Source organism: Phytophthora cinnamomi (assembly GCF_018691715.1).
Source record: "Phytophthora cinnamomi strain GKB4 chromosome Unknown Contig67, whole genome shotgun sequence".
Taxonomy (NCBI): Eukaryota; Oomycota; class Peronosporomycetes; order Peronosporales; family Peronosporaceae; genus Phytophthora; species Phytophthora cinnamomi.
Genome location: NW_027151000.1, coordinates 1 through 13,061, shown reverse-complemented (window position 1 = coordinate 13,061; position 13,061 = coordinate 1). Strand labels below are relative to the sequence as shown.

At 55.0% G+C, this 13,061-nt stretch overlaps 7 protein-coding genes across 7 annotated transcripts; 2 read left to right on the top strand and 5 right to left on the bottom strand.

Annotated features, from left to right (window-relative positions):
* Window positions 1-1,922: 1,922 nt before the first annotated feature.
* On the bottom strand, window positions 1,923-2,314 carry IUM83_09290 (uncharacterized protein; the record flags this gene model as incomplete). The annotated part of the gene is made up of 2 exons (XM_067933720.1): window positions 1,923-2,239; window positions 2,311-2,314. 2 exons carry the CDS (start codon window positions 2,312-2,314, stop codon window positions 1,923-1,925), a joined length of 321 nt encoding a protein of 106 aa, XP_067786608.1.
* Window positions 2,315-2,495: 181 nt separating this feature from the next.
* On the top strand, window positions 2,496-6,324 carry IUM83_09289 (Cullin-associated NEDD8-dissociated protein 1; the record flags this gene model as incomplete). Its single annotated transcript, XM_067933719.1, has 11 exons — window positions 2,496-2,537; window positions 2,607-2,704; window positions 2,769-2,973; window positions 3,041-3,298; window positions 3,360-3,670; window positions 3,718-3,833; window positions 3,965-4,207; window positions 4,320-4,406; window positions 4,475-4,548; window positions 4,632-5,065; window positions 5,841-6,324. 11 exons carry the CDS (start codon window positions 2,496-2,498, stop codon window positions 6,322-6,324), a joined length of 2,352 nt encoding a protein of 783 aa, XP_067786534.1.
* Window positions 6,325-7,028: 704 nt separating this feature from the next.
* Window positions 7,029-9,590, bottom strand: IUM83_09287 (ATP-binding cassette sub-family F member 2; the record flags this gene model as incomplete). The annotated part of the gene is made up of 2 exons (XM_067933717.1): window positions 7,029-7,152; window positions 9,421-9,590. 2 exons carry the CDS (start codon window positions 9,588-9,590, stop codon window positions 7,029-7,031), a joined length of 294 nt encoding a protein of 97 aa, XP_067786508.1.
* On the top strand, window positions 7,809-8,231 carry IUM83_09288 (Serine/threonine-protein phosphatase; the record flags this gene model as incomplete). Its single annotated transcript, XM_067933718.1, has 1 exon — window positions 7,809-8,231. The coding sequence occupies one exon, from the start codon at window positions 7,809-7,811 to the stop codon at window positions 8,229-8,231; it is 423 nt and encodes a 140-aa protein (XP_067786511.1).
* A 37-nt stretch (window positions 9,591-9,627) lies between the features above and the next one.
* On the bottom strand, window positions 9,628-11,250 carry IUM83_09286 (atp-binding cassette sub-family f member 2; the record flags this gene model as incomplete). Its single annotated transcript, XM_067933716.1, has 2 exons — window positions 9,628-10,079; window positions 10,197-11,250. 2 exons carry the CDS (start codon window positions 11,248-11,250, stop codon window positions 9,628-9,630), a joined length of 1,506 nt encoding a protein of 501 aa, XP_067786509.1.
* Window positions 11,251-11,703: 453 nt separating this feature from the next.
* IUM83_09285 (Charged multivesicular body protein 5) lies at window positions 11,704-12,209 on the bottom strand (the record flags this gene model as incomplete). The annotated part of the gene is made up of 4 exons (XM_067933715.1): window positions 11,704-11,805; window positions 11,873-11,930; window positions 12,025-12,098; window positions 12,168-12,209. The coding sequence occupies 4 exons, from the start codon at window positions 12,207-12,209 to the stop codon at window positions 11,704-11,706; spliced, it is 276 nt and encodes a 91-aa protein (XP_067786510.1).
* Window positions 12,210-12,227: 18 nt separating this feature from the next.
* On the bottom strand, window positions 12,228-12,749 carry IUM83_09284 (Charged multivesicular body protein 5; the record flags this gene model as incomplete). The annotated part of the gene is made up of 4 exons (XM_067933714.1): window positions 12,228-12,282; window positions 12,364-12,402; window positions 12,465-12,529; window positions 12,598-12,749. Coding segments are annotated over 4 exons (311 nt in total), but the record flags the coding sequence as incomplete, so codon positions are not given.
* Window positions 12,750-13,061: the final 312 nt, after the last annotated feature.

The following is a 13,061-nucleotide window of genomic DNA, read 5'->3' as shown; positions in this document are numbered from 1 at the left end:
GCACAGTCGGCAACTGGAATACTTCTGCTGGATCCCCATGAGGAAGCAGTGCATGTGAACCTTCCTTGAACGTCCCTGTTAGTGGTGTGAACACTCCATGCGTGTTAACCCCAGGAATTCGCATAGGTTTACTCATTTGACACGTCCATAGCAATAGCTTCCCGTCATTACCACACGACATGATTAAGTTGAGCTTTTTGCAGTACGCAACTTGGAAAGCTGCTCCTTGGTGAGCTAACGGGCCACTATATTTCAGTTCTCCCAGACGAGAATTCAAGGCGGTGGAGTTTGGTCGCAGCACCATCCGTTTTGAGAGTCCTTCCATCTCTGCTTGAGCTTGTCTGGACAATTTGAATCGATTACCCGTTTCTTGATCGTGAGGCACGACATCGACGAGTCTCCCTGTCGATTCGTACATTATTTTCTCTAGTACGAGCTCGTTGATCTCCGCGTCTGTGTACTCATCTGGAATTTCCCACCATTTTGCAGGCTCTTTCCGAAGGTCTTTTTCGGAAAGAATTTCGATGTTGGGGCTCGCTCTTGGTTGTAGGAACAAGCACAGATCTCCTCGCGCCGTTCCTGCCACGATTCGGCCCAGTGAATGGTCAGTGGAGTTTGTCGCGATCAACTCTTTTGAGTGTTCATCATACAAGTACAAAGGCGGAGAATCGTTAATGAATGTTAAACTTGTGAAGTCTTGGACCTCAAAACGCCCATGAAATGACGGAACATTGCCCTCCAGCTTCCAAACTTTCTCGGTCGGAGTGGAGGACGTAGCCTGGGAGGACCACCAAACGTGGAACGGGAAAATGCACTATCAGCGTTTTCTTTCGACGGCGGGGTACATAATCAGATTTCGTTAGCGTCCAAAACCGAATATGCCGAACACCGCAGCTAACTAAGGTGTAACAAGCATCGTCATCGTGCAAAGCTTGACCAGGTTTCTTTGATCGGTGTGTTTCTGGGCGACCATACGCCTGAAATGGATTAAATGCAATTGCATTCACCCGAAATGTGTGCCCTCGAGCGCTTACCAGAAGTTCCTGTGACTTCCAGTCGTGGATACAAATGGTATTGTACATATCGCCTCCCAGAGAAGCAACCAATTTCCCATCGTGAGAAAAGCTGATTGAGCGAACTGCGACTTGATGGCCCTTGAGGCACGCGAATCGTTTTCCTAGCGGTTCATCGTTCGCATTCCATACTAGAAGGAACGCTGACCGCCCCGCTTGCCCCGATGCTACAATGCGTTGATTTGATGGACTGTCACACTCGTAACTTCGTTCGTGTGTTCTCGAAAATACCGCTGCGAATTGGTTTCTTTCTTGTACAGAACCACCAACGTCGCAGTAAACCACATAATTTCCCCAGTTGACAAATAGAAGACATTATTGTTGGTACTAGCATTGGGAGCTGCAGGGTGACTGCTGGAAAGCGACGTAGTGGCTCCACTTCGGCACCCATACACAAAGTCCAGCTCTAGTTTTGCTCGCGGTGCCTGACCACCAGCGCTCGAATCCAAGTTCGACGTTTCTTCGCGATCGTAAATACTCGGAGCAAACACGTTGCTTCGACACTGTGGATATCGTACCAGAGCTCGCTCATACATTTGCTGTCGCTGCTGCGAAAGCATGATCTGAGACCCATCGACGCGCTTTTCAATGTTAGCAACGCGAGGGAGTATCTTATCTGGCGAACAACGAAGCAGTCAGGAGATACAATTCAGACGAACACAACTAAGCCCTGAGCAATTTTACCGAACGCAAGTCTTCCGTCAGGACTGCGAGGTCCCCCTGGAGGAAGTGCCCCTCCACTAGCAGTCCGCTTGAGCTGGTGAATGCTTTTGAGCAGTCCACCGCCAAGCCTAACGACATCAAGTGCGCTGAGAACCAGTAGATATATATGTTGCCGCTACCATGTACTCACTTTGGCAGCCGCGGAGGCGACACAGCAGGCTGCGGGACGATGTCCAGAGGCGTGACGACGGGGTGGATCTCGAAGGGCGCCGGCCGCTTGGGCGACGCGAAGGGCTTCGTCTTGGCGACGCTGTTGGACCACGAGCGCTTGAGCTGACGTTGGCCGCCACCTCCTCGAACTCGGCGAGCACCTTGGCCATCTGCTCCCTCATGGCCTCGAGCACGGAGCCGCGCTCGCAGCTGGCGCTCCACCTCGTCCGAGATGAGCGACGTGAGCTGGTCGTGGTCGGCCGCCGCCTGGCCGCCGCCGCCTTCTGCTTCGCCTGCACACAGAGCCACAACGCGTCAGCCCAGTACTCGCCATCGCAAGCTAAAGTCGTTCAGCTCGTCGCACTCATGGGCGTCGGCGTCCGGGCAGGTCAGTCACCAGTCGGTCACTCGAGCCAATTGCGGACTGAAGTTGAAGTAACGGTCGGCGGTGTATTTTGTGTGCGCCACACCACAGCGAGATCCTTCCTCTCGTCACTCACTTTCACTTTGAGTAGCGAAGCCGAGGACGACGCGGTTGGGGAGAGAACCATGCGCGTGAACGAGGAGAAGATCTCGCAGCTGCTGGACAAGGTGCGCTATAGCTGGCTGACTGTGCTGTCTGCATGGGTGCTGATGCTCTCTCTCTCGTGCTCGCTGCAGACCACGGACTTCGACAAGGATGAGCGCTACATGGCTACATCGGATCTCTGCGTCGAGCTGAACAAGGACGCGGAGCTGGGCGCGTACCTCGAGCCCAAGTGCGTCGCCAGAGAGAGGGAGACCGAGGAGAGGCGGCTGACGCTCGTGTGTCTTTGTGTGCAGAGTGTGCGCGGCGGTGCTGAAGCAGCTGGACGACAAGTCGAACGACGTGCAGTCCATCGCCGTCAAGTGCCTGGGCATCCTGGTGACCAAGGTGCAGGTGGCGCAGGTGGCGGACATCTGCGCCAAGCTCTGCGACCTCATCCTCAACGGCAAGCCGGAGCTGCGGGACATCTACTCGATCGGGCTCAAGACCATCGTGGCCGACGTGTCGCAGCCCACGGGGCGTCCATCGCCACGGCGTCTGCACGCGGCTGCTCACCGGCCTGGGCAAGGACAAGGACGCCGCGGTGAAGGCCGAGACGCTGGACATCCTCACGGACCTGCTGCGCCGCTTCGGCTACGATGTCGCCACCGAGCACGCGACAATTATGGAGCTGCTGATGGTGCAGCTCACGGACGAGTCGCCCCTTGTACGCAAGCGCGCCACCGCTTGCGTTGGCTCGCTGGGCGTCATGGCGTCGGATGTGCTGGTGAGCCGCCTGGTGGAGCACCTGATCAAGGGCATTCAGGGATCCTCCGACTCGGCCAATGTCCGCACGCTCATCCAGACGATCGGCATGCTCGCGCACGGCAGGCCACCGTCTCGGACAGCACCTGGACGCCGTGATCCGCATCCTGGTGCAGTTTTGCGGAGATCCGGAAGATGAGTCGCTGCAAAACGAAGACTCGGACGAGCTCCGTGGGAACTGCTTCCAGGCGTTTGAAGCATTTGTCATCCGTTGTCACAACGAGATCACACCACACGTGGAAGCTATCCTGAAACTTGTGATGCAGTTCATCTCGTACGACCCGAACTACAACTACGTTGACTCAGCCGACGAGGACGAAGACATGGAGGAAGAAGAAGAGAGTACAGTGATGAAGAAGGAGACTACAGTGATGACGACGACACGAGCTGGAAGGTTCGTCGCGCGAGTCTTCGAGTCTTGACTGCAATTATCACGACTAGACCGGAGCTTCTGGAGCAGCTCTACATTCACTGTGCCCAGACTTTGATCTCGCGGTTTAAAGAGCGTGAAGAGAACGTTCGGATCGACGTGTTTGCAGAGCTTCTTCGCGCTACTCGTAAGACCCTTCCAAACTCAAACGGAGCTGGTTCTTTCCACCCACGTCGAACGGGTGCATTACTCAGCTGGAGCAGCGCTTAAATACGATCGTTGTTGGAGCTAACAAACAGTTCGGAACGAAGGCTTCAGTCCCGTCGCGCTGTGCTGTGGTCGCGATGCTAAGCGAGCTCGCAATGGTGGAGCATGGAAAGCTTGGGGACTTCATCGGCCGTTTAATGCCGAACATTCTGAATGCGGTGGAAGACAAGCACTCAGATCTTAAGCTGGATGCGTTACTCTTCCTTCGACTACTCATTGACACGCACACCGTGGAACCGTTCCGATTGCACGTTGAGTCAATTGTTGTTGCCGTGCAGTGCGCAAAGGAGATTGGTACAAGACAGTTGCAAAGGCATTGGGCTTGATCGAATCTCTCGTCCGTATTATTCGTTCCGACGACGGAGACGTGACGTACAAACCGTACGCGGTACCCTTTTCGAAGCAGTTTTGCCTAGCTTGAAGGTTCACGACATCGACCAAGAAATCAAGGAGGCTGCTATTAGCAGTATTGGGGAAATCATTGCTGTGCTGGGTGCGTAACGATTGATATGGGGACATTACCAACGAGCTGATTAGTTAACCTATTGCTATTATGACTAGGTGATGAGCTTGGGCCTCGTGTGGGTGAAGTTTACCCTCTGCTGATGGAGCGCCTGAACAACGAAATCACGCGCGTTCAAAGCATCAAGGCAATCGGAGTCATTGCACGCTCGAAGCTCAACTTGATATGTCGCCTATTCTCGTGGAGTGCACCCAGACTCTTGCCCAGCTGCTGCGTCAGCAGTCTCGCACGTTGAAGCAAGCAACACTGGCTACCCTAAATGATCTGGTCGTCCACAAGGGTGCTAACATGCCCGAGACGCTACACTGTGAAGTCGTGCTAGAAGCTTCGCTTCTTCTTGTGGATGTGGACCTTCAGTTGTGCCGCATGAGTATCACATTGGTGTCGAACTCGCTTCGTGTGTGTCCGCATGTCGCCTCAACGGATGCGCTGCTGCAAAATGCTCCAAGTGAAGGCTCTCGAATTGTGTCACAGCTCCATGCTTCAGGGCCCCACGCTGGATTCCCTGAAGGGTCTTTTCGCGCAACTGACGCAGTTGAATTCTCCGGTAGTAGCTTCCCAGATTTGTTCAAGGCGTTGATGGCGACGCCTTCTGAGGAGTCGAAGCACTCGGTGCTGAACATCGCTCGGTGTGTTGCTGGTGTGTGTGTCGCTACGACAGAAGAGAATCGTAAGGTGGCTTTTGCAAAGTTCGTCGGTGATATCACCCAAACCGAGTCTGAAAAGAACCGCGTGTTGGCCTTGTACTGCTTGAGTTCGGTCGCAAGATCAAGCTTGCTGGGTACCCTGACGTGAAGGAAATCATTCTGAATTGCTTCAATAATGCGGGCGAGGAAGTGAAGGCTGCTGCCGCGTATTCGCTCGGCAGTATTTGCGTTGGAAACATGGAAGAGTATCTGGATACCATCATGGTAAAATTGAGCTCGGAGAGAACTCCTATCTTCTGCTGACGTCCCTGCGCGAAGTCATTTCTGACCACAGCAAAACCGCACCACGGTTTTAATGATGTATGTGGACCGTGTGCTTCCGGTTCTGCAGAAGATGAGCTCTCGCCAGGAGGAAGGAGTCCGGAATATGGTTGGAGAATGCATGGGAAAGCTTTCTGACGGACAGTACCAAGATCATGCCCATTGTGACGGAGCTGTGCGGATCCGCAGACGTGGTCGCGCTGGACTGCAGTGACTAGTCTCAAGTACGCCATGACGACAACGGCCCAAGAACCGGCTGTCAATGCAATTTTGCCCACATTGACCCTTCCTGGCGGCTCTTGAAGACGAAGATCTGCACGTTCGTCGGGCCGCCCTGTTGGTCCTCAATACGGCTGCTCACCACCACGCACACTATTTGGTGCCGTATGTGCGTGAACGTATTTTCCCAGTGCTCTTGAAAGCGACTGAAATTAAGTTGGAGCGTGGTGGATCTTGGGCCGTTCAAGCACAAGGTGGACGATGGCCTTCCTCTTCGTAAGGCTGCGTACTCGTGCGTGGATACTCTGATTCAGGTGCTGCCTCAGCAGCTGGACATCTCCCTGTTCTTCGACCAGCTGAAGCGAGGCTTGGGAGACCAGGATGATATCCAAATGCTCAGCCACCAGATCTTGATCAAGATTTGCTACGTCCAGCCTGGCAGCATTGTGGGTGCGTTGGATTCGTTGATAGATCCACTAGAGAAGACGATCAACAAGAAGGTGAAGGAGGACCAGGTCGGCCCCGAGGTTGAGCGTGTGAAGGATCTCATTCGCAGCGCATTGCGCACGCTCGACGCCATCAGCGCTGTGCGCGACGTGGACTCCCACCCGAGACTGAACAACGTTATGGAAAACGCGAAGAAGAACAAAATGCTGGGTCCGCTGCTGGAAACAATTCGCAGTGAGCGCAGTAGCAACTAAAGTGGTAAAGAGCTGAACACCGCAAATGGTTTTAGTTCGTGGATGACTCCAGCAATAACGTCCAGCTAAGACTTCAATGATTTGTTTCTTTCGCTGAAGGGCTATCATAGTTCGTCGCTTGGTGTTCTCATCTCATTGGCTTTGGTTGAGTCTGTGCTCTGAGATTGCTGACGAGAATGTTTCCGCTGTGTATGTGGGTGTTTGCCATTTTTAGGATCTTTACCAGGTTTCTTCGCTGATTTCTTGCGCCGAGGTTTGCTTGCTCTCTTCTTGGGGTGCTTGTAGTGTCCACGCTTGTAACGTCCACCAGCATAGGCCTTGCCATTCCACTCGTACTCCTGCACGATGGGCTGGTCATCGAGAAACCGCATGACGTCCTGAGCGAAAATTCCTTTTGCAGTCCAACCAGTAGCTTCGAGTCGGCGACTTCATAGATGTTCACTTCAACCCTCCATTCCACAGCATCTGCGAGCAACAGTGCGTGAGTGCGTTCATTGTGCAATGGCAATCGATTCCACGCTTCTCACCTCTTTCCACCGTGATGCAACGTCAGAGAGGGTTCTCGGGATCGACCGCCTGCGTCCTTCATCGTCACAAAATCATTTGCGGGCCAAGCGCCTTCGCTTCCTGCTCGTTCCTGAAATGCAGTCACGTCGGGCACTGGTGAGCACCTTCGCCCTCGTTTTACTTGAGCCAGCATGCCACTACTTGCCCTGCAGCCGCCGGTAGTGCTCTTCCCCTCCGTTCGCAGCTCCACTTCGGCATCGCCAGCCTCCCACGCTCTCCAGCGCCTCGTAGTCGATCGCCTTAGCTCGGCCGCACTCACAACTAGGCACGACAGCCACGAGCAGACCCAGCAGCAACAGGAGAGACCACCGCATCCGCAACGGCACCATCCTCGACGGGTATGAATGACCCTTCGCCAAGATTTCCAGGAGGCTGGCCACCTTGGAGTTACGTCCCATGAGTCTATTTCCGGTCCATTACGTGAAGCTGTTGCGGACAAAATGCGCCGTGCTTCATGCGCCGCCACTATCCATCGTGGACACCAGAACCATCAAGAAGAAGCGATTAAGATGAACTGCAGCCTCGAAGATCAGCTTCATCAGCACGGCCAGGATCGCTCTCCGTTGAGCAATCCACCAACAAATACTTCGGGTTCTGCCTCGGTCAAGTGCTGCACTCAAGCTTGTTTTCTCCGTGAAGAACAGAACGCTCGAGAGCTTCAGGTACGCCGCGAGGTGAATTTGTTCAAACTTCCCGTGTGCCTAATTTACTCTCCACGCACAGAAACTTCGTGATTCGTACGTAGCATTAAAGCTGGAGACAGACAAGGAAATCGCATTCTCAAGCAGCAGCTTGCCTCGGCGCGATCTTCGGGACGTTCAACTATCACGACGAGTGATGCGCCTGGGTCTTCCTCGTCGTATCAAGTGTCGACTACAACTTCAACTTCATCGTCGATCCACACACTCGTCCCCACTATGTATTCCATCACGGACACTGGTGTCAAGCCAACAGGGCGAATCGATCGCCTGGGAAGCATCAAGTCGGCGCAAATTTTGGCATCTTTGCGGCCTTTGTCGGTTCCAGCTACAGCAGGTGTTGGTGTGGCGCGACGCGTGCTTGCAGCGCTGGCGGATCCGATGATGACAACTCAGCCATATTTACGATCTCTTCAGTTTGCCGCGGACCTGGTCGAGATGAGTGCTCAAGTTGGTGGCTTGCTGGAGCGCGAAGCACGTTGTCTGGATCTGCCTAGCCCCGTGTATGTGTTCGGTGACGTTCACGGCAACTGGACCGACCTGCGGTTTTTCGCGGAGCACATTTGGCATCTCGGGCTGGAACTCACGGCCGGCAGCTTTTGTTTCTCGGTGACTATGTTGACCGCGGAAGCTCGTCACTAGAATGCACAGCCTACCTGTTCGCGCATAAACTTCTCCACCCAGGGAAGATCTTCTTGTTGCGGGGCAACCACGAAACGCGTGCTGTAAATGGTCTCGAGGCTCACTACGGTTCAGGTTGCTTGCTTGCACAATGCAAGTCCCGGTTCGGCGCTAGTGAAGGCGGTGTCGTCTGGCATCAGCTTAACAACGCATTTGACCGTCTTCCCGTCGCTGCAGCCATTGACAACGATGTTTTCTGTGTGCACGGTGGAATTCCTCGCCCAGTCGAAGGAAATGAGGACCTGCTCAAGACGATCGCTAAATTGCCAACGATAGCATCACTGGACACTTTGGACACTACATACTACGCTGATAAGCCGCAGCTCTCTATGATCGCAGACATGATTTGGGGTGACCCGTGCGAAATGAAGGCGTGTTGGGTCGCAACGAGTTGGTTAGCAACTGGAGACTGGACTCCCGAGGCTTCGGTAAGAGTCCACGCGGAGGCGTTGCCGTGCGCTTCGGAGCCCAAGCGATTGACACATTTCTCGGGAAGTATGGTTTCTCGCGCATTATACGAGCCCATGAGGCCACTCGCGAGGGTTTGTCCTTCAGCAACTCAGCACGAGTGATCACTGTGTTTTCGACATCCAAGGACCATGGCATATGATGATGCAAGTGGTTGTGTCCTCGTGGACAACCAGCACTTGCGCTTCTTCAATCGAGCAAGAAATGCAGGTCGGAATCACCGACACCAGCTATTCAGACGAACCAGCGGATCGTCCTGGATCAGCCGCCTATCGAGTGGACTTTCACCTAGCAACTTCACAAACGGGTCGGGGTCACTGTATCGGCAGCGTGGAAGTCAGGACGGCGATGGTGACGATACGGACGATGAAAGCGATGAATCCAACAGCAGAAATGCACTTGTTCAGTGCACGGTTAATGGCCTGAGAATCAATCTTGACCACGATGGGCTCACTACCCACGACTTCAACCAAGGCAATGCCGAAGACAACAACCAAGCGGATGACGACTAGCTCGTAAAGCTAAGTAGAAAGTGAAACATGTGCCAACGTGAGATTCTCAATCTATGAGTTAACTGTCGGCAGGAATCAAATATGAACAGAACAGCGCGCCGCGGTGTTCGCCACTGCAGTTCTACATGTAGCAGGCATCTAATGAGCGGTAAGCTGTCGTGAGCACTTACTCGTCGGCAACCTTGACGGGCTCCTTGTCGGCCAGCTTCAGCTGCTTACGCACACGCATCTTGAAGTCCGAGATCTCGCCCTGGTACACCTTGATAGACTGGTTCTCCACGAGCCAAATCTCCTTGGCGACCTGCGAAATCAATCGCATGTCGTGACTAACCAGCAGCATGCCACCCTTGAAGTTGTTAATGGCGCGGGCCAGCGCATCAAAGACCCATGTCCAAGTGGTTCGTCGGCTCATCAAGCAGTAGCATGTGAGCATTCTGCTGCGCCATGTACGCGAACACCACACGACTCTTCTGTCCGTCGGACAGCTGTCCCATGATCTGTGTTTGCACCTCGCCGGTGATACCATAGCGGCCCAGGTAGCTGCGGACATCCTCAACGGACTTGGTCTGGAAAAGCGAACGGAAGTACTCAAGCGGCGACTGGGTCAGGTCCAACACGTCGACGAAGTGCTGGCTGAAACGAGCGATGCGCAGCTTGCTGTGTGGTCGAACGTTACCAGCGACGGGGACCAAGTCTCCTGTGATCAGCTTCAGCAGCGTGGTCTTACCCGTACCGTTGGCACCAACAAGGGCGACACGCGAGTCCAAGTCCAGACCCATCTCCACACCAGAGTACAACACGGGCAGTTCGGGTAGCCGAACGACACGTTCTGGAACATGAGCACCGGAGGTGGCAGCGGCTCCGGTTGGGGAACTTGAAGTCACCGGTGGCCTCGACCTTCTCGGTCAGGCCGTCACGAACCATCTTCGCCAGAGTCTCTCCTTACTCTGGGCCTGACGAGCCAGCTTGGCGGAACCGTGACCGAAACGGGCAATGTACTCCTTCATGTGCTTGATCTGGTCCTGCTCCCAGTTGTAGCGCTTCATCTGGTTCTCCTCCTTTTCAGCCTTGGTGCGCACGTACGTGTCGTAGTTACCGGCGTAGTACTCGAGCTTCTTGTTGTTGAGGTCGATGATGTTCGTGCACACCTCGTTCATGAACTCCTGCGAGTGTGAAATCATAAGCAGGATCTTCTTCCAGCGCGACAGGTAGTCCTCCAGCCAGACGACGGCCTCCATGTCCAAGTGGTTGGTAGGCTCATCAAGCAGCAGCAGAGTAGGCTGAATGAACAGGGCACGGGCCAGGGCAATACGCATACGCCAACCACCGGAGAACTCCTTGGTCTTCTTGTTCATCATGGCGTCCGAGAACGTCAGACCCGAGAGAATCTGGCGGGCGCGAACCTCGGCCGTGGCGGCGTCCATGTCGTCGAGGCGCTCGTAGATGTCCGTGAGACGGTCCGAGATGGCCTCGCTGTCCTCCTCGCTCATGGACTCGTCCGTCATCTGCTCCGACAGCTCGTCGGCCTCGGCTTGCAGCTTGTTGCGCTCCTCGTCGACGGACAGCACGGCCTCCAGCGCCGTCATGTCGCTGGCCTCGATCTCGTGCTTGAGGTGGTAGATGTCGATGCTGTCCGGGATGGGGATGCCACGCGCGCCCAGCACGTTCATGAACGTGGACTTACCGGAGCCGTTGCGGCCGATCAGACCGTAGCGGCGGCCGTAGTTGAGCGAGATGTCGCACTCCTCCATGAGCACCTTGCCGAAGTACGTGATGCTGAAGTTGAGCACGTTGATGTCCTTGAAGTTCTTGCACCGAGCGCACGTTGTGCGAGCAGGTGGCGATGATGCCCTCCTCGGCCAGGGACGGTCGGTCAGCGACATGTTCTCGAGCGCCTCCGCCTTCTCGGCCGCCGCCTTCTCCTCGGCGGCCTTCTTGCGGGACTCCTTCTTGCCCTTACGCTCCTTCTTCACGCGCGGCTCCTTCTTCTCGCGGGCCATGGCTGCTGCTGCTGCTGCTGCTGCTGGTTGCTGCTTGAGATCTGGGGCGCCCGAAGAGCTGTTCACCAAAACCACCAATACCGAAGTGAGCCAAGCCAAATGCGTGGCGCAGAGCATGATAAAACCTCGAAGAGGGTAAAACCTCGTCGTACTGTAAGAACAAATAGTAGTGTGGCGAACATAATCTGGAGATCTGATGTTTTGAGTGGATTGGTAAATGAATACCCTGCTGAACCCGCTTCCCACCTGTCCAACTTGATTCCGGGAAATGATTGGCTCTCTCGGCTTGTATCGACGCGCCGGACGTGGAGTGTAGCCATCTCTCCCATTTGACAGCCCCAGCAGACGGCGACTACGGCGCGAGCACATGGCTGTTGCGACGTGCTAGAATATATTGTCGCGCAGATCTCTTTGCTCAGCGCAATTATCAACTTGATTGCAGCCGTCGCGGCACTACGTCGAGTATGACGCCACAGGCAACCCGAACTCGTCCGTGGCGCGAGCAGTCCGACTGGAGTCCAAGGAGCCTGAGGGCGCGGCAGGCAGCTCGTGGTGCTGTGCTGGCGCAAGGTAGGACGGCGCCTGCTCTGCATCCTCTCCAAGGGCCTCTTCCTCGGCCCACCTCCTCGAGCCCCTCTAGCTCCGCCTCCAGTTCGTCCTCGTCGATCTCGTCGCCGATGCTGCATTGATCGTATCAGCAAGAACACAAAGGTCAGAATCTGCACGGGTTCATATTGAGCTGTTATGTGTAAGCGCATTTGCGCGAGCACGTACCCGTAGGAGCGGCCTATGATCTCCTGGATCTCGTTCATGTCCTCCATCAGGTCTGCCATGTCATCTTGCACGTCCTGGCATCACAGATAGAACACGTCAGCGCTCAACTTATTGGCCTCTAATTATTGCTTCCCTGAACCCACCTCCAGCTCCGAGATGTCAATTTTCTGCGTCTCCGCCTTCAGGTTGCACCGTAGCGCTCTTCATCGCAGCCACGGTGCTGACTGTGTCTCTTGATGTGTCGATCGCAAACGCCGCCTACAGTTCCGAGTCCCACGGCAGGCAATATGCAATTATTCAGCTCCGCGCACATAACGCTTCCCAAACTCCGACGCCCACCTGCTCGATGTTAAACGACTGCGCCTGCAGCTTGTCCCGCTGCGCCTCGAACATCTTTTGCGCTTGAGCGTCTGCATGGCACGCTGCTTGATGGAGTTGACGGCGGGCCTCGCGTCTTCTTCATCTGCTCCCGGTACTTGCGCAGCTCCTGGTCCAGCTTCTCGATCTGCGGAGAGCGGCGGCCAGTTAGCGCCGATCGCCACCGCGAAGCAGCCACGCCGCTGTAGAACGCACCTTCATGTCCAGGCCCGTGACCCGCGCGTCCACCTTGCCCCCGACATCCGAGATGTTGACGGGCGGCGCCTCGGGCTTTTCTTGCCGAAAATGCGATTCATCTTTGCGTGTCCTCGGCTTGTGTTGCGAAATGGTGCGATCATTTCGACAAGCTATATCCACATCAGGAAAAATCCACTTCACTGCAACTTGGGAGCATGCATTTTGTTTAGCGGAGCTCCTGGGCTCAAGAAGCCTGAGAAGAAAACACTCAAATGGGCTCAAACGCAGTTTGTATTTTCGAGTAGGAGACTAACGCGGTCCGTGGCCGCCTCGAAGCACTTTGTAGATACCCCGTGCTTGGGTTTGCCAAAAGTGCGAGGCGGAGAGACCTGTGCACAAGGTGTAGTCGACCACCCTGAAGCGACCAGGGCATGCATGGCAACATCTCGCTGCACTCACCTTGGCTACAGACAGAGCCGCAG